The sequence below is a fragment of the Peromyscus eremicus genome, chromosome 8b (genome assembly GCF_949786415.1).
Source record: "Peromyscus eremicus chromosome 8b, PerEre_H2_v1, whole genome shotgun sequence".
NCBI lineage: Eukaryota > Metazoa > Chordata > Mammalia > Rodentia > Cricetidae > Peromyscus > Peromyscus eremicus.
Genome location: NC_081424.1, coordinates 18,541,959 through 18,562,466, shown reverse-complemented (window position 1 = coordinate 18,562,466; position 20,508 = coordinate 18,541,959). Strand labels below are relative to the sequence as shown.

The 20,508-nt window shown below is 43.5% G+C and overlaps 1 protein-coding gene across 1 annotated transcript in view; it reads left to right on the top strand.

Moving 5' to 3' along the window:
* Nucleotides 1-20,508, top strand: part of Ros1 (ROS proto-oncogene 1, receptor tyrosine kinase) — a 128,894-nt gene that overhangs the window by 12,073 nt on the left and 96,313 nt on the right. The window contains exons 3-9 of the mRNA XM_059272572.1: nt 3,901-3,960; nt 5,174-5,200; nt 9,932-9,992; nt 12,085-12,233; nt 13,450-13,588; nt 19,536-19,737; nt 20,369-20,445. Coding sequence (XP_059128555.1) covers nt 3,901-3,960; nt 5,174-5,200; nt 9,932-9,992; nt 12,085-12,233; nt 13,450-13,588; nt 19,536-19,737; nt 20,369-20,445 — 715 coding nt within the window. The remainder of the gene's footprint in view (nt 1-3,900; nt 3,961-5,173; nt 5,201-9,931; nt 9,993-12,084; nt 12,234-13,449; nt 13,589-19,535; nt 19,738-20,368; nt 20,446-20,508) is intronic.

Below are 20,508 nucleotides of genomic sequence, written 5' to 3'. Positions count from 1 at the left end.
TTATTCCTCTTCTCCCTTTTCATTCCCTCTCATCTCTATAAATTCCCACTTAGTTCTAACAATTTCTTTTTTTGGACTCATGACTTTTGGTTTGGTTTTGTGACCCATTTAGTGTAAATAAGACCATATATACATGACTATTGGGTTGGAACTACCCATTAGAGACTGGTGGAGTCTTGGATGGGGAAAAAACTGAAGGCAATGACTTCCTTCTCCATGAATCTCATTAGCAAATAATTCAGCAGTGAGAGAGCTCTCCTCTACCCATGTCTGTTAGTGGACCCATTCTTGTGTAAATTTAGGATTGGGATCTTTTAACCTCTTTGAGTTCATGATTCCAAAGGCTGTGTGTCTTACTCAGACATAGGGTGTTTTGAAGACCTCTTTCCTATCTTCTGGCCCTTACATTTCTTCCACCAGTGTTCTACAATGTTTCCTGAGCCTTAGAAGAGATGGTATAAATGTCTTGTTCAGGGTTGAGCATTCATCTATCATGTATTCATTAGCCTATCGGTCAGCTATGAATCTCTGTATTCACTGTTGACTGGAAAAAGAGTCTTCTGTGGTTAAGGCTGAGAGCCACTTTTGCCTGTGGATATAAACACAAATATTTATAAAGGCAGTTTGAAATTATGTCAATTTAGCAAACCAACAGTGTTCAGTTCCCTTATAAGGCCTGTCATCTCTCCCACCAGGGGTTTTTGACCAGATTTACAATGACAGACTTCCTCTGGAGTGAGCCTTAAATCCAATTAGAAAAGAGTTGGTTACCTCCACAATAGCAGTACCACTACTGCACAAGTGCTCAAACATCAGCTTTTAAAATCAAGAATTTTAACACAGTGTAATCCAGAGATATACCAATTTGCTACTTCTATGTTGGAGTATTATTTTAGTGATTTTTCTATTGCTGTGATAAGATACCACAGCCAAAGCAACTTATAGAAGAAAGAGCTTATTTGAAACTTACAAATTTAGAGGGCTAGAATCCATGACCATCATGCTGGGGAGCATGGTAGCAGGCAGGAATGGCATTGGGTCAATAGCTGAGAGCTCACATCTTGAGACACAATCACAAAGCAGAGAGAGCTAACCTTCTCCAGCACTTCCTAGTCCTTCCCAAATAGTTCCATCAACTGGGGACCAAGTATTCAAGTATATGAACCTATGAGGGCCCTTTACTTTTCTTTTCTTCCTTTCTTTCTATTTTATTTCATGACCACAGTTTTCCCTTCCTCCTCTCCTCCCATTCCTTCCCCCCACCTCCCTTCTGCTCCCACCATCCCAATCCACTCCTCTGTTTCTGTTCAGAGAGGGGCAGGCCTCCCATGTGTATCAACAAAGCATGACATATCAATTTGCAGTAAGACTGAACACCTCCCGTTGTATTAAGGAAATCCAGTATGAGGAATAGGTTCTCAAGAGCCAGCCAAAGCATTAAGGACAGCTCTTGCTCCCATTGTTAGGAGTCCTACAACTAGACCAAGCTACACAACTGTCACAGATATGTAGAGGACCTAGGTCAGTCCCATGCAGGTTCCCTGGCTGTTGGTTCAGACTCTGTGAATTCCTATAAGCGCAGGTTAGTTTTCTCTGTGGGTTTTCTTGAGATGTCCTTGACCCCTCTGGCTCCTACAAACTTTTCTCTCTTTCTTCAGCAGGATTTCCTGAGCTCAGTCTGATATTTGTTGGGTCTCTGCTACTGTTTCCATCAGTTACTGGATGAAGGCTTTCTGATGACAATTGGGGTAGTCACCAGTCTGATCACAGGAGATGGCTAGTTCAGGCTACGTGTCCATTGTTGCTAAGAGTCTTAGCTGGTGTCATCCTTGTAGATTCCTGGGAGTTTCCCTTGCACCACGTTTCTACTTGACCCTGAAAAATACTCCCCACTTTCTAATCATCTTCTTCAGTATTCTCCCCCTCTATCCACCCTCTAGCCCAATTCTTCATCTTCCCATTCCCACCCACCCCCAATCTACCTAGGAGATATTTTTTAATTCCCCTTCCTGGGGAGATTGTTTTGTTTTGTTTTTTTGAGACAGGGTTTCTCTGTGTAGCCCTGGCTATCCTGGAACTCGCTTTGTAGACCAGGCTGGTCTCAAACTCACAGAGATCTGCCTGCCTCTGCCTCCTGAGTCCTGGGATTAAAGGCGTGCACCACCACAGACTGACTAGCCCTTTTCATTCAGATAGGAATGATGAAAGAAAATAATAAAAGTTACTTTTTAAAAATTAAATTATTATGTTTCTGTGAGAACAGAAAACTTTATATATAACTTAAAAAAAACCCACTGAGATTCATATTGTAATATCTCCACATCTGGGCTGAGTTGTGTCAGGGAGCATTCACTGATGTTGTGTGACGTATCCTCACACACATTGTAAAGTGTACATGTCATAGGCTTAGAATTGAGGCTACAGGGAAGTCATGAAGTGCAACATAGGTAAGTGCTTCTAGAAACACCTCAGATTCATTACACATATGATTCTGAATTAATTTTTGAGCATTTAAAAATCTTTTACTGAGGGTTGGGGATTTAGCTCAGTGGTTGAGCCCTTGCCTAGCAAGTGCAAGGCCCTGGGTTCGGTCCTCAGCTCTGGAATAAAAAAAAAAAAATCTTTTACTGTTGTCATTTTTTTCATGACCCCCACCCCCAGTCAGGGGAGATTATGACCTTAGTTTAGGTCCATAGTTTAAGAAGCTGTTCAAGCTGGGAGGTGGTGGTGCCTCCCTTTAGTCCCAGCACTCAGGAGGGAGAGGCAGGTGGATCTCTGAGTTCAAGGCCAGTCTGGTCTACAAAGTAAGTTCCAGGACAGCCAGAGCTACACAGAGAAACCCTGTCTCAAAAACCTAAAAGAAAAAAAAAAAAAAGAAGCTATGTCCAGCCAGGAGAGATGGATCCACAGGTAAAGCCTGATGACCTGAGTTTGATACGCTGGGATTAAAGTCCTGTGTTACCATGCTGGGCCCACATTCGGTTTTTAAAAAGAACTCTCCAAAGAGGCAAATGAGCATTTGGCAAGTTGTGAAGGACATATCTGACAGCTGAGGCCGTGAGCAGGGAGCCAGAGAGAACTTGGCCAATGACCAGGTGGGTCAGTAGGATTTGGGGATGCTTTGTTTATGGGATGAGAGTGAGGAGTTAGAGAACGAAAATGTTCCTGGGCTCTTGGCTTAGGCCACTCATGCGTACAGATGGGAGAACGTGCTGGTATGAGGGATTCGGTGTGTCACACGCTGAACCTGTCATGACTCAGGTGCCCATGTCTGAGGCGGGAGTGCATGTCTGCATGGAGCTTGTTAGCAAGCCAGACACAGTTATGGGTATTATCAGCACGTGGTCTGGGAAGGAATGGTCAAGATAGTGACAGGCACAGATGAAGCAGGAGCCATTGGCCATGGGTCCAGCAGGAGACCCGGACAGCTGTGGGAGGACCTTTGAGGGCAGCTTTGGGGTAAAAGCAGCCAGAAGTCAGCAGATTCAAAAATGGTCTACCTGCTAGGTTTGACATTCTATCTGGTTGTAAGCCCTGGTTGTGAGTCTTGCTTGTCCTTGTATGAGGACAGCTGGAGACCCATGATACGCTTGGCGTCTTGCTGTCCTGGACTTCACTGGCTGCTGTCTTTCCAGCAGACAGGGTATTGGGTGCTCTTGGGGTGTCATCTTTCCACTTTGCAGTCTTGCCAGCTTGCAGTGAGCCACACTGTGCCCTGGTCTGTCTGTAGAGGTGCAGCTCTTATTAGAAACTCCTCTCTGATATCTCAGGGGGCTTATCTTGGTCAATAGATTTGTATTTCTAAAACACAAGGTGCTACTTTTCGTCCCTGTGCGTTTTCAAGTAACAAAAACCCCTCACATTTCTCCATTCACAGCCGTGTCTTATTATCTCTTGCAGTGCATGCAAGGATGTCAGTTTTGGAACTCTGTAGATCAGGAAAGCTGTGCTCTAAAGTGTGTAAGTATTAATTCTTGTTACACATCTTTGAGATGGGGCCTAATGTAGCCCAGGCTGGCCTCAAACTCATATGTAGCTGAGGATGACCTTGAGTTTCTGATCTTCCTGCTCTGCCTGAAGTGCTGGGATTACAGTCATGAACCACTTCATCAGTTTATGTGGAACTGGGGGGTTGAAACTGGGCTAGCAATCTATCAATTGAACCACAACCTACCTCCCTAATATCTTTTTCTGATAACGGCTAAATTATAACAATGACATTAATTTGAGGATGCTAAAGTTGGGTTTGGCAACCCATAACTATGATCCGGTCACTCCAGAGACAGAAGCAGAGGTGACTTAGTGTTTGAACCAGCTTGGGATACAAATGTAATGAGTTACTATAAAAAACAGCTAATTCTTCATATAATTCACCTTCATAATTTTTCTTGCCTTGTAGACCTCAGTTACAAAAGTTGTTTATGCTCATTCCCACTTAGTTTTGCAAAAGGAGGAGTATTTGTCATCTGGATGGATTTATTTTTACATACCATTACAAACGGCAACTTAATTATTTGTCTAGTTATGTATTTAATATCATTAGTGTCACTATGTAGATTCCTACAGGGCATGAAGCACTCCAGCTTTTCTAGACCATGTCTGCTCCACTGACCAGGGTCGGGCACAAAGCAGGTACTAATTCTTGCTGAGCACATGAGTGGGAAGACCATTTGTTGCCAGGCAACCGTACAGGAAGCGACCAATGTGGGTAGAGGAAATTGCTGGCCTTTCCAATCAGAGCTTCTAGTGGTTTCCATTTCAGTTCGTCTCCCTTGAGCTTTGGTGAAATCCCCTAGCCTTGTCCATTACAGGCTACCTCCCAGTTTACTGAGATTTTCCAGTAGACAACCGACTTTACTGTTTTCCTAGTGATGCAAATATCATAATTTTTAAGCTATTCATACAATGGATATGTATGGATTCAACTCTTTATTTATTTATTTAGAGACAGGGTCTCTATATGCTCTTGAATTTGAGGCCCTCCTGCATCAGCTTCCAAATGCTGGGATTACAGGCATAGGCCGCCACGCTCCTATGAGCTGCTGCCCGTTTGTCTTATTGTTGATTATGAGTAGTGGAAAAAAATTCAGTTGGAGGAAATGCACAGCTGAATCACTAAAGTTATCTGCAACTTTCAAGATGTTAAGTAACTTTTCTTTTCTTCTCTGTGCAGAATGATACGTATGCCACCATTTGTGAGGTGAGTTCATAATCACTTGCAAAAAAGATATAATCAAACCTAAGTGTGTATTAAGAACCTTTAAAAGGCTATTAAAGAAAGATGAAGAAATTCTCAGTCATAAATGAGGGTCTAATCTCATTTGAGCACAGACATTTGCTGTTTGCTGTATCTATGTATATATAAGTCTTTATTAATATGTATGTACATACATACAAATTCACATATATACATAAACAATCATCCTTCAGTGTCCAAGGTGGATAGGTTTCAGGAACACCTAAGATTTACAAACTTGCATATTCAAATCTTTCATTGAAAATGCAGTAGTATATGCATATGATCTATGCACATCCTTATTTCCTTTATACTTTATATCATCTATATTTCATTTTTAATAGTTAATACAATATAAGTGTTGTAGGAATATCTCACTTCCCTTCTTCCTCTCTTCCTTCTTTTTGAGACAATATCTCATGTATACTAGACTGGACTCGAACACTCTCTGTAGCTAAGAATAACTTTGAACTTCTGGTCCTCCTGCCTCTAACTGCCAAGTGCTGTTACAGGCCTGTGCCACCATGTTCAGTTTAAATAGATTTTTATGGTATATTTCTTCTGAAAAAAAGACAAAACAAGAGTATCTACACATTTAGTTAAGATGCAATTACATATACTCTTGCTTCTCAGTTGTCCGAATATGCAAAAATCTATAGAAATGTATAACCGGAGTACAAGGTCAGACTGAAACTTTAGAAGATTGTAATTTCCTGTCCTGGGAGACTGAGTCTGACAGGGAGGAAAGAAGAGCATTCTGGGATATCCCCACCGAGAGCATTTTCTTTGTTATTACCTTTACTTATTTACTTTGCGTTTGTGTTGGGTAGGTGGAGGTGCTCACGCTCATGTGTGTAAGTCAGAGGACAACTGACTTCAGGAGTCATTTCTTCCTTCCACCAAGTGGGATCTGGGGACAGAACTCAACTTGTCAGCTTGGCCACAATCTCCTCAAGTCAGCCATCTTGCTGTGATTACGTTTTTCTTTCTCCAAACACAGGGTGCTCTGCCATTTCCATCACATTACATGAGAGGTGTGGTGGTGAACATTCCAAACATATAGGAGGCAGAGACAGGGGGATCACAAGTTTGAGGCCAGCCTGGACTACAGAGCTTATCCAAAGATAAAACTGGAACAGAACAAAACCAACCCCCAAAGAGAACCCTTTTATCCACCAAAATCTTTTGCCAACACTCTGAATCACATTTCCCCCTGCTTATTTGTGAAGAAATGTTGTTATCTTTCAGTTTTAAAACCTGGCTATGGGATGGCAAGATGGCTTAATAAGAAAAGGAGCCTGCTGCCAAATCTGGTGATCTGAGTTCGATACCAGGAAGCCCAGGGGTAAAAGGAGAGACTGACTCCTGAAGCTGTTGTCTGATCTTCATCCTTGAGCCTCGGCATGAGCCTCCTCACCCAGTAAACAAACAAACAAACAAAACAATAATGAGCTTGGTTATGCTCTATTTAGATGCCTTGAAACCAGAACTGAAACTATGTTACGTGGCCTGGGGCAGGATGAGCATGGTCATCCATGAACAAAGCTTGAAGATTTCCCTCTTTAACAGGAAGCAAAACTATGCATTAGAGCATTAAATATTTGATAGTCCGTGGCTATGATGCATAGCAGGGATTTTTCCCTGCCGGTGGGTAGAGGTACCATTTGGTTGACATGAAACAGTGAGAAATTTGCCCTAAAGATGAACAATTGAGAATCTCCCCCGATGATATGGAAAAACTAAATCTCCTCAGAACCCCATTATATGATTAAAGCAAAGATTACTCTTAAATCACAGCCCTTAAAAGGAAACAGCCAGTCAGGAAAAACAAGGAGTCTCGCTTGTCAATCATCGTGCAGCCTGGTGGTCTGTGCTTACACAATGTGATTCTCTCCGTGAGCATTTGAACTCAGTTACCCATACCTTTCAGGAATCAAGCACCTTCACCATGGATGTTTCCACCCATGGGTGCCTGGGAGCTCTGTGCTCTGTGGTCTTTGGAGGAAGAGCTTAGAAACGAGAGCTTGGTAAAACAGAACCTAGAAAAGGATGATGATGAGTGAGCTGCAACATTCCTGATCATTTAAGACACGGACTAATCTAGCATGACATCGTAGCCTTTTGATGGAGGGTAAAAGCACACTCTCCTATTTCCGGAAGCCTCTTTGTGGCTTCCTATTACTGTTGAAGACGACGGCATGCTGTAGGAGCCTGACAGACTCACTGCTGTCTTCCCTGACTCCCTTTCCCCTTGTTCTCTGTGCCAGATACAGTGGCCTCCACTCTCTTACAACCGTAGGTGGCTCTTCCTGCATCCAGGTGTCCGTCTTCCCCGCGAACACCCTCACAAGCCCTGCTCCTGCTAACTGCTCAAGTCCTGACTGAGTGTCACCTCTGTACTGTTCCAGCTGATGACACTAAAGGAAGTCTCCTCGCCACACCCCACGACTTTGACCCTCTCGCCACAGACTGGCACCACCACACTCAGTCACACACTCCTCATTACGTGAGGTCTTTGTTTTAAACTTGTCACTCATTTATTTTACATCCCCTTCTAAGACAATGTAAGTTCCACAAAAGTAAGGAACTCACCTACCGTGTTTGCTGCCATGTTCTTATAACTGAGAACAAGACTCGGGACAAAAAAGAAATTCAATAATCTCCCTTTCTTTTCTTTTTGTTCTTGAGACAGGGTTCTCTATGTAGCTTTGGAGCCTGTCCTGGAACTTGCTCTGTAGACTGGGCTGGCCTCAAACTCACAGAGATCCTCCTGCCTCTCCAGTACTGGCCCAATATTCTTCAATGAATGAAAGATCGTTTAGGAAAGAATGTTGTGATTCATATGGACGTTGGAGGGTGTTTCTTTCTTGTGTTAAGAAAATTAGGAAAGATACAGGCAGCCCATGAGCCAGTCTGGGAAGCCAAGAGATAATAAAGATGGTCTCAATACTGTGAGAAAATGGTAGTGAGGATAGATTCAAAGACGACAGACAGATTGGACCCCCTGGGCAGAGAAGTGTTGGCAGTCAGGTGTCCTGGAATAAACAGTATAAATGTTCCATCTAGAAGCTTCTGGTTCAGTTTCTGTGAACTGCTTTGATATAACCACCTCTGTGTTCTCCCCGGGCCCCTTAGGCCTGGGAAATGCAGGATGCTCTCATTTAAAGTTTGATGTTGCCTTGCCTTCATGAATGGGGCAGCATAGCTGACAGCCTTGTCTCCATTTGAGATAATTTTAAACTCTCAGACTGATAGAAAGTTTATTCTGTATTTCCCCTGGGGGCGGGACGAACCAGGAAAAACAGGGCCACAATTTTCTTTCTTGTTTTTCCAGAATGGCCTATATTTCCAAGTAATATATATATTTCTAAACAAAGCCTTTGTTTCTTGGAAGAAACACCTTCATTTATACCATGCTTTTGTTGCCTCTTGGTTTGTATCTTCTCCTCAGGGGGGTCGAGAGGCTAAATGAGCTTGATTCAAATTTCCCAAGAGGATGTGACATGTTCCTGAACCTTTAAGTTAAACAATCCCAAGCCCAAACCACGGTACTGGAATTAATCCTTAACTAAGCAAACCCAGGCTTATCAGGCTCTACTTCCTCTCAGGGCACAGCTCAAACATCTCAAAGTTAATATTTGCATGTTACAGCTCTTCTTTCCCAGGCAGATGCATCATGCCATGGTTCCTACCATCATCCTGAGGATGACAGCCAGCTGTTCCTGGGATTGCAATCATAAACTCAAGGACATCAGGGAGCCGGAGCTCAGCCTCGCTGGAGTTTTACGATGTGTGCTCTCTCCCCAGGGGTTTCTTTTTGCTGGAGCTAAGGGCGATGCACCTGTTAAGAGCTGAGGGCAGTTTGGGTTTCTGTCCTCAAATATGTACTCTGTTTCTTGCTTTCATGAGATAAGGTGTCTATTGTGATTAGGCTGTTGTAGATCTCAAAAGTCAGCATTGGCACGAAGGTATTCATTAGAATGTTTGGCTCTTGTATAATTTGTGGTCAGTTTTTAATTCCAAGGAAAGTAGGGGAAAACCCAACAAATAATCCAATGCATTTATCTTGGGCTGGAATTTTAGGTTTCCAGCGCATCAAAATTTTAACCAAGATGGTAAAAATAAGGTGAACTATTTAGCTCTCAGTATTTTTTCAGACTATAGAATGACAAGGCCATGGAATGAATTCAGGCAATCAAGTCACTTTAAGGAAAATGAAATGGAAGAAATTGAAATGTGTAAGGGCACCCTGCAGGGTTTCTTCATGGCATGAAGAAAATGTTCTAAATCACATTGTGTCGATGATGGCAGGGTTTTGGAAATCACTAAAACCCGCCAGAACTGCTGTGTGCTTTAAATATTTGTGCTCTTTCTCGCTCTCCAGTTTTTTGTTTGTTTGTTTTGTTTTGTTTTTCTAGACAGGGTTTTTCTGTGTACAGCCCTGACTGAGCTGAAAACTGGCTCTGTAGGCCAGGCTGGAGACACAGGTTCTTACATAGCTCAGGCTGCCCCCGACTTTTAAGGATGGCCTTGAATTCCTGCTTCTACCTGGAAAGGGCTAGGATGACAGGCAGGTGCTACCACGCCCCACTTATAAAGATAGATAAGGCATTTAGGTTCCAGATTGGAGTTCTGAAGCTTATCAGCAAAAACAGCTCTGAGGCTGCACTGACTCATGCCACTTGTCTTCCACAGAGGGAGTCCTGTGAGGTCGGCTGCAGAGCTGCAGAGGGTACCTATGAGGAGGAAGTGCTGGGTAAGAAAACACCGCTGACGTCATCAAGTAATCTCTGCCACTGGGGACTTGTGAAAAGATAAGGGAGCCTCTCTCACAGCACCCACACTCCTGTGTCTCAATAGCATTGAAAATATTTGTATATGAGACTAGTGTGGCTCTCGCAGTGAGTTCAAGGTCAGCCTGGACTGCAGAGTGGCATCCTGTCTCAAAAACCAAAAACTACTTCTGCTAACATTTGTGTATATCTATCTATCTGTCTATCTGTCTATCTATCTACCTATCTATCTATCTATCTATCTATCTATCTATCTATCTATCTATCTATCTATCTATGTATCTATCTGTCTATGTATCTATGTATGTATGTATGTATGTATGTATGTATCTATCTATCTATCTATCTATCTATGTATCTATCTATGTATCTATCTGTCTATGTATCTATGTATGTATGTATGTATGTATGTATCTATCTATCTATCTATCTATCTATCTATCTATCTATCTATCTATCTATGTATCTATCTATGTATCTATCTATGTATCTATCTATGTATCTATCTATGTATCTATCTGTCTATGTATCTATGTATCTATGTATCTATGTATCTATGTATCTATCTATCTATCTATCTATCTATCTATCTATCTATCTATCTATGTATCTATCTATGTATCTATCTATCTATCTATCTATCTATCTATCTATCTATCTATCTATCTATCTATCTATGTATCTATCTATCTATTTATCTATCTATCTATGTATCTATGTATCTATCTATCTATCTATCTATCTATCTATCTATCTATCTATCTGTTTCAAATACTAAGGCCATGCTGATGAAGAGCCACTAGACTCTACATAAAACACAGGAAATGTGAAACATGATTGACCTTTTGTATTCAAGGTCAGTAAATATATATATATATATATATATATATATATATATATATATATATATATATATATATATATATTGGTTTTTTGAGACAGGGGTTCTCTGTAGCTTTGGAGCCTGTCCTGGAACTCACTTGGTAGCCCAGGCTGGCCTCGAACTCACAGAGATCCATCTGCCTCTGCCTCCCGAGTGCTGGGATTACAGGCGTGCGCCACTACCACCCGGCCTATGTATGTATATGTATACATATATTTTAAGACAGGCTCTCACCAGCTCAAAATCTTGAAATTGATATGTAACCAGGGAAGACCTCGAACTCTTGACCCTCCTGTTTCCATTTCTATTCTCCTGGGAATACTGCGATGCACCATTGCATTCAGTTTTATGTGGTTCTTGGGATCAAATCCCAGTATCTCAGGGTTGCTAGGCAAGCACTCTACCGATTCACTACACGCCTGGCCCAATCAATCCCTGTTAACCCAAATGAGGGGGGGCACTACATCCTGAACAGACTCCATGTCGAGGAGGGCTGCTGTTTTGATGAGCTGAGGGTATCAGAATAATTGATTTTATGTGAAGTACATTGTTCAGCGAATAGTTGTTCAGTAAAGAACTTCCTGTGTACACGGCAGCTCAGAAAAGGGCGGTGGGGATTTGTGAATGTTTAGAAGCTATGCCTCCCAGGGTTGGATTTGGAATGGGTGGGCAGCTCCCTTGGCCGAATTGGAGACGAGGCTGGGTGTGTCTGAGTAAGTGGTTTTATCCTAATGCACTGATTCCTCAGTGATGTCCGAAGGTCCAGCACTTTGACCTCTCAGCCTGGATGTTAGTGGCTGTCTCCAGCAGATTCCTCAGAATCTCCTCCCGCTGGGGGGTTTTGGCAGACTGAGTTTCCTGGCGCCTCTATAAGCAAGCGGTCATTCTTCTCTCAGAGGCTGGCTCCTTACTCCCAGTGGCTGTTGGAAATTGGGAGGAGAGTGTTGCTTGCTGTCCTAACGGGCTCTGCACTTGAGTGTCACGTAAACAAAAGAAACAAAACAATACTTTGCATTTCAGTCTCAGAATACTGTGCTGTCCCCCTGTGATAAAAATAGACTACTCTGAATATAATTCATTGCTCAGGTGTGTTATGTAGCAGGAGAGCCTAGACAAAGCAGCCACACCCATCCGGGGAGTGAATAGTGACTGAAATGTGGTTTCCTCTCCAGAAAGAACGGAGCTCCCCACAGCGCCCTTTGCATCCTCCATTGGGAGTCACAGCATGACGTTACGGTGGAACCCTGCCAACATCTCTGGAGTAAAATACATCATCCAGTGGAAATATGACCAGCTTCCAGGAAGCTGGACTTACACAGAGGTATGCTAAAATACTTTCTTATCTAAACAAAGACATTTTGTCCCCAGATTATTCAAAACTCCAAAATGTCCTGCTCCTCTTACCTGTGGTTTCGGTTTCCCAAGTTTCCGTCACCTGTGCTCAAATATTGTTTACAATTTTCAAATGGAAAAGTATTTAAAAAAATAAAAGATTGAAGCCAGTTGTGGCAGCACAGGGCTGTAATCTCATTACTAGGTGGGCTGAGGCAGGAGGATTATGAATTTGAGGCCAGTGTAGGCTATATAGAAAGCTCCATGCTAGCATGAACTACAAAATAAACCCTGCCTGAAAACCTAACCAAGTCAAACCAAATTTAACCCATCAAAAAGCCACCACCACCACCAAAATGAAATGGAAGTTTTAAATCACATGATTCTGAGGAACGTGATGAAGTATCAGGTCATCTTGCTCTAGCTCATTGGAAAGTCAATCATCCTTCGGTTTAGTGTATCCACACGGTATACGCCAATCATCTATTAGACAGCCTCTATTAACGCTATTGAATTAACTGTCACAAGATTGGTATTATGGTGCTTATATGTAAGGTTTGGTACTAGCTGGAGTTTCAAGCTTCCACTGGGTGTTTGGGGAATATCTCCTGTGGAGAGAGAAAATAACTTATTGACATTAATGTGTTCTAGCAACGATCGAGCACAGTGGCTGGATTAAGTGAACCGTAATCTCTGCTACCCTGGAAACCCTTTATGAAGAAAAAGTATACATGTCACATACATAATTCTGCCAGCACAGCATCATAGAACCATTTATGCTCTTTATCTTCACCATCCTCTAAAGTGATTCCAACTAGGGTGAAGGGCATGAGGGAGATTCTTGAAGGGGCTTGTTCTAATTTAAAGAGCAGGTTATAGTAGCCTTTCAGGATGGTCCCTTTCAGGAAAGCATGAGCAAGTTCAGAAAAAAAATAGCCTAGTGTACCAAGTATAGTGACATGGGAAAATTCAAGTAAGTCCTTGAAGTAAGTGCTGAGTAACTGAATCCTTAGCTTTCCGTAAAGGAAAGAATGGTGTGACTAATGCAGCCTGGTGTCTGGAAGTTCAACTCCCGGTCTATTGCACATGCAGTAGGATCTGGGCAGCCCCATCTCCAAAGGCACACCCAAATTCATCTGAACCCTGTGTCTCAATGGGTCATGGTAACTGGACGAATGCTGATTTTTGCTCTCTCCCGGATCTAGACTGTGTCCAAGCTCTCCTATGTGGTGGAGCCCCTGCATCCGTTCACTGAGTATGTTTTTCGAGTGGTTTGGATCTTCACAGCCCAGCTACATCTTTATTCCTCGCCAAGTCCAAGTTATAGGACTCATCCTTATGGAGGTAGGCACACATATGTCCCTTGTGAAGTAAGGATGTTATTTTAAAGTTTTGGTTTCATTTGTTTTTATTTTAAAGCAATGAAAGAAATGGATTCCTTTGGTATTCCATTTAGCCTTTGAGCCCTTCACTGTTCCAGGTAATGTTCACAATTCCTCAGCGATCAAAACAATGACCTCTACTCTTGTCGAACCTACATTTGGTAGAGGGGAAACATGGTTGCTAGTGAACACATAAATAAGCGGTGCTGGTTAGTTATTGTTAACTTGACATAAACTAGAGTCACTAGGAAGAGGGAACCTCAATTGAAGAATTGGTTAGATTAGATTGGCTTGTGGGAGCATTTTCTTGATTAACGATTGATGTGGGAGGGCCCAGCCTACCGTGGGAGATGCCATCCCTGGGCAGCTTGTTCTGGGTTGTGTAAGAAAGCAGATTGAGCAAGCCAAGGGGAGCAAGCCAGTAAGCAGCATTCTTTCACGGTCCATGCTTTAGTTCATGCCTCAGGTTTCTGCCCTGACTCCTTCCTGATGGACTGCAACTGTAGGCCAGAGAAAAGCCTTTCTTCCCCCGAATGCTTTTGTTCACAGTGTTTTTTTTTTCTTTTTTATCACAGCAATTGAAACCCTAACTAAGACAGAAATTGGTACTAGAGAGTGGACTATTGCTGTGACAGATCTGGCCATGTTGTTGTTTTTGGAAAGACTGTGGAAGGAGTTGGAACTTTGGCCTAGAAAAGCTATTGAGTGTTCAGAGCTCCGTGGGCTGTTCCATGGGAGCTTGGAATTCTGTGGGAGCTTGGAAGATAGGAATGTTGAGAGTGATACAGACAAAGGAGGTCTGGTCTGGCTTGTGAAATTTCAGAGGGAAGCAAAGACTCTGTCAGAGCTGTTCATGTGATATTCTCAATGAAGAATTTGTGGCCCGGGTCAGCTGGAGCCCAAGAATTGGTTGTGACTAACAGGAAACTAAAGAGAAACCTTTGCATCTGGGACCATTGATTCTGGTCCCCAGGAGCTGAAATGTCAGTGGTAATTAACAAGAGATCATCATGGCTGAGGTGAAATCTTCAGGGGAGTGTTTCTCCAGGGTCAGCACAAAGAAGCAGTGGTATGGAGAGACAGCCAAGGTTGTACCTCATCCTGGCAGCCAAACTTGGAAAATGTGTAAGAGTATCCTAGGTGATGACATGATGAAGGTCATGGAGAGCAACTGAGGCTTGGCGCTTTGTAAGGCCAGGAGACGCCTTTAGTGAAGGTAAAATCTTAGTTGCAGTAGAAGCCCTAGGTTTGAAGGGGTCATGGGGAGAAGTTGAGGCTTGGCTTCGTGTGGCATGATCAGAGTTCCTGTAGAGAGCCCAGGATATTAGTGAAAGTTCAGCACAGTTGCAGCAGAACCCTAGTATTTTGAGGATGCCAGTGTCATGGGAAGACCGTTGAGGGCAGCAGCATGACCTGAGACTAGAAGACAAACTGTTTGTATCGCAGAGGGCAGAGGTGGAGAAGTGACGCAGGTTCTGAGGAACCCAGCGGATTGTGAGACCCAGACACTAAGCACTCGATGTTTTAGTGTCGAAGTTTGGTTTTGCTTTGATTTGATTGTGATTATGCCCTGATGCTTCTTTCTTGGTGTAAGAAAATATCTATCTATCTATCATCTATCTATCTATCTATCTATCTATCTATCTATCTATCTATCTATCTACCTATCTATCTATCATCTATCTATCTATCTATCTATCTATCTATCTATCTATCTATCTACTTATTAGTTTTCCAGGAACCCACAGTTACGAGACACTGGATATTTTAGAGAGACTTTGAACTTTTAAAGATGCTCTTTTTGTTTGTTTGTTTTGTTGTTTTTTGAGACAAGGATCTCTCTCTGTAGCACTTTCTTGGATCTCTCTAAATAAATGAGGCTGGCCTTGATCTCCTAGAAATCCATCTGCCTCTTCTTACTACGTGCTGGAATTGAACAATCACTTAAGGGAAAGCTTGAATTTGCAGAGCAGACATGCTGCCTCTTGTTAAGTCTGTTAGCCAGGGAAATGCAGGGAGACCACACTGCTTCCTTCACGGTCAGAATTATTACCTCTGTCTGATTGAGCACCGCAGTAAAATGGCTACTGCCAAGGAACAGGCCCACATCTTTTTGCAGAGGAAGGAAGGGTTTGAGATGGGGTTATTTGTTAATGATTCCTGGGGAGTAGACATGGCAGGAGAAAACTGGACAGTTGTACATAGGAGTACAAAGAAGAAAAAGTAGCATAGGCCGAAGAAATGCCTGAGGGTGGGACCCATTTTTAGATGGCTGGGTGGTCAGGAAAGAGCTCTCTGAGAAGGCTTTGAATGACGTGAGACAAGAATCTATGCAAATATTCAGGAGTGAGTTTTCCAGGTAGCAGGGAGAGTAGAGACAAAGGACCGATAGCAGCAGTGACCTGGGTATGTTTGAGAAGGGGCTGACATGATTGGAAGGCATGGAACACGATGAAGAGGAGATTAGATATGGCAGGTATCCAGAGGCCGGGTCACACAGGAACGTGTGATCTAAACTTGATTAGAAACATTTTAATCAGAGGCACTGACGATTACTTATGGGAGGTCTGAGCAGAGAGATATTTTTTTTAGAATGAAATTCCAAAGGCATTTCTTTGAAGGGAGTTTCTTTCTTTTTGATTTGGACAAGAGGTGAGGAGAGGAAGGGCCAGGGCTGGTACCTGCAGGAACAGAGTAAGAGACTGAGTCCTAAGTCAAGGAAGGGATGTGCGCATTTTGTCTGCTGGAAGCATGTGATGCAGGGAGAGAAAGAGGGAGGACGAGGATGGGTCCAGAGTGCCAAGGATTTTGAATGCCAGGCTCCAGCACTCAGACTTTTTGAAAAGCAGTTAGTGTGATGGAAGCATCTGAAGCAGAGGAGTAATTGCTTCACACAGTCTTTAAAAAGAGAAGCAAAGACTATGAGGGAATGAGGGATTGGAAGCCTAGAGACTGAGACCAGCTAGGAGACTCTTCTGATATTGACTGTTTCATCAAAGATGGGGTTTAAAAAAACGGCACTCTCAGGGAGGGTGTCAGATACGGGGCACACTCAGGGAGAGTGTCAGATACGGGGCACTCTCAGGGAGGGTGTCAGATACGGGGCATACTCAGGGAGGGTGTCAGATACGGGGCACACTCAGGGAGGTGTCAGACGTGGGGGCACACTCAGGGAGGTGTCAGATACGGGGCACACTCAGGGAGGTGTCAGATACGGGGCACACTCAGGGAGGTGTCAGATGTGGGGCACACTCAGGGAGAATGTCAGATGTGGGGCACACTCAGGGAGAGTGTCAGAGTCAGATGTGGGGCACACTCAGGGAGAGTGTCAGATGTGGGGGCACACTCAGGGAGAGTGTCAGATGTGGGGGCACACTCAGGGAGAATGTCAGATGTAGGAGCACACTCAGGGAGAGTGTCAGATATGGGGGCACACTCAGGGAAGGTGTCAGATGTGGGGCACACTCAGGGAGGGTGTCAGATGCAGGACACACTCAGGGAGGTGTCAGATGTGGGGGGCACACTCAGGGAGAGTGTCAGATGTAGGAGCACACTCAGGGAGAGTGTCAGATGTAGGAGCACACTCAGGGAGAGTGTCAGATGTGGGGCACACTCAGGGAGAATGTCAGACGTGGGGGCACACTTGGGAAGGATGTCAGATGCAGGACACAGTCAGGGAGGTGTCAGATGTGGGGGGCACACTCAGGGAGAGTGTCAGATGTAGGAGCACACTCAGGGAGAGTGTCAGATGTGGGGCACACTCAGGGAGAGTGTCAGATGTGGGGGCACACCTGGGGAGAGTGTCAGATGTGGAGGCACACTCAGGGAGGTGTCAGATGTGGGGCACACTCAGGGAGAGTGTCAGATGTGGGGCACACTCAGGGAGGGTGTCAGATATGGGGGTACACTCAGGGAGAGTTGTCTGGTGCCATCATTCTCAGACTTAATTGAGACAACTTGGGGAGACTTGCTCCAGGTCAGATGGATTACATGTTCTGGTCATGTAGGTTTACAGCCGTGTTCTCAGGTTGAACTTGATTTTGGGTCTAAGTAGAGCCTGCAAACTGATGAAATTTGTTGGGGGCATTTTTCCTTCCTTGATGAGTGTCCTTTCTTTGATAATTAGGTCTCAGAGATTGTATGGCCACCTCTGCTGATTATTCTCTGACCATTTCCTCCTAGAACCCAAGGCCAGACACTGGCCTGGGGCCACGCTTGAAATGGTCCAGACTGACGTAAAACACACAGATCTCCTTTGCCCCAGCAGCACTTCATACACTTCCAACACACCGATATGTTTTCTGGTACCAGAGAAATACAATGGTCAAGACCCATGGCTAGTCAGATCAAATTAATAAAAAGAGAAATTATTCTTGTCATCTTTGGGACTTTTGGCTGATGAGGAAGCTCAGTTCTTCGCTAGTCTTCCAGACCCGTCTGGTGTCCTTTCCATGGATAGCATCTTGTTTTTCAGATTCTCCCTCACTTCTCTGGCCACAGTGATGTTCACATACTTATGGTCATGCCCATTGCCTTACAGTCATATTCTGTTTGGCCATAAGAATGATATGATTTCAGTTGGTATTAGTGCCTTTTTCCTGGGGCTATTCCAAAGTTAGACTTAGCCCCAACCAAGAAGAGTGTTTATAAGGCAAATTACTACTTTCTAAAGAGGAATTGTGTGTGTGTGTGTGTGTGTGTGTGTGTGTGTGTGTGTGTGTGTGTGTGACATTTGGATAATCATATCTTGCTGTGTAAGTGACTTTTAACTCTTGCTTGAAGTGGAGCAGATCATATCCAGATGTTGACCCTAATGAGTTGCTGTTGACATTCTGATTCTAATTCAGTGGGACATCACACCTCCCCCCCCCTCCCCTGCTTCGCACAGGTGACTGAGTACATAGAGGCCAGGAGACGAGGAGACACACAAAGATGTTTGTGCTTATTAATGATTACTCTGAGAGTTTGGGAGGGAGTGTATTGGAGGAAGGCCAATAGACCCGTGTAAAGGACTTCAAAAGACAACCCGGTCTGAGGGCTGAACCGTCTCACTTCTGCTACCTCTAGTCCATCAGTGTGAGCAGAACATTTGCCAAAAGTGCTCAGAAGGAGAGGGGTACACTCAAGAGCAAAGATGTCAAAACACACTGCTCCGTGGAAAGAGTAGATACAAGAGTATTTCATGGGGCTAAGGTATGATAAATAGATGGAGACATGTCTGGAAGCTGGGCTGGCAAATCACTTGTTGGTCTTTCTGCTAGTAGAATGTAGAGGCTGTGAGTAAAAATATCATTTAATCCATGCTCCCCTCATCCACAGCAAGGGTGGGGTGCCACCGAGGTTGTCAGCCTGGGCTTTCAGGGATTTTGGAGGGCTGTAAAGGAGGTATCATCTGGATTGTCAGGGCAGATAGTAGTGCAAGAGAAGTAGATCACTCTAATTTCATTTATCCAAAGCCACATCTTCATCTGCAACCAGTTAGGCCATAGCTCAGGGAGTAAAGAGCCCCAGGACCTGCCCTGGTCACCTTCTGTTAATCATTGACTCTTTTGTGAATTCTCTCATCATCTGATGCTTCCCCACCGTTCACTTAGGTCTCCAGGAGTTTTTGACAGCTCTTTGTCTAGAACATAGGTCCTATTCGTGTCTCCAGTGTTCACTGTTTTTTCCTAAGTTAAAAAGGAGGAAGATGCCAGAGTCTTGGTAGGGCTCGGTACTTAGCTGGTATGATTCAGAGACGAGGAATTGCAGCTCAAAATTTCTAACTACCATCCCTCTGTCCTGATTTCAGTATTAATGAAAAGATTTTATTTATGTCAACCGTTGGAAACATGTTTCCCTATATTCCTATTCTAAGAGCACAGAAATGTACACTTTTCACCCTCACCATGTCATCTTTATCTCTCCAGTTCCGGAAACTGCGCCTTTCATCATGAAAATCGAAAGCTCAAGCCCGGACACTGTGGAAGTCAGCTGGGCTCCGCCCCACTTCCCGGGTGGACCTATTCTGGGTTATAATTTAAGGCTGATCAGTAAAAATCAAAAGTTAGATTCAGGGACCCAGAGAACCAGTTTCCAGTTTTACTCCACTCTTCCAAACACCACGTACAGGTAAGAGCTAAGTGGGACAGACAGAAATGACACCAGCATTAATGCAAACATGATGATTATTTAAGAAATCTGCCTAAAAATCAGTTAAGTCTATTTAGAGACGTGCCACCGACTCCATTCCCTTGTGTTGAAGTTGTACATTTTCTCGAATTTGCATGTGTATTATATATCACACCATCCTAAGCGGAAGTATTTTAAGTGTATTAAAGGATCCTTATAGGTGTGAGGCAATAATAACATAAATAGCATGTCTGTAATTTGTTTATTTAATCAAACATGAAAAAAATTAAGGAGGTAAAATTCTGTTAGTGGTATTTTTAATTAACCACTGAGGATTATTTTATTATGGTTAGCTTCGCTGGCACTTACTAAGAGTTCTTTACATAAGAGGAGAAACGATCATGCTGATAGCAGAGTTCAGCTTTTGACCTCGGTGACCCTGAACTGGGCTGTGGGGAATGCAGACAAGGAGGTGATTGATGGTCGGCTCAGTGTTGAGCGGTGACACTGAGTAACTGGATCTATGTGCCACCACACCATCCTTTAAATAGAATCTCTGTTGTGCCTGTATTTATCTCCTGTTCACAACATGCCATGGGAAACTCATCTCTCCAAATTGTTTTTGGAATAGGTTTTCTATTGCAGCAGTAAACGAAGTTGGTGAGGGGCCAGAAGCAGAATCTTTAATTTCCACTCCATCTCCATCAGGTATGGTCTAGCCTTCTCTTTGCCACACAGGTTTAAATGTCGACTGTGCTAAAGGTCAGTGTT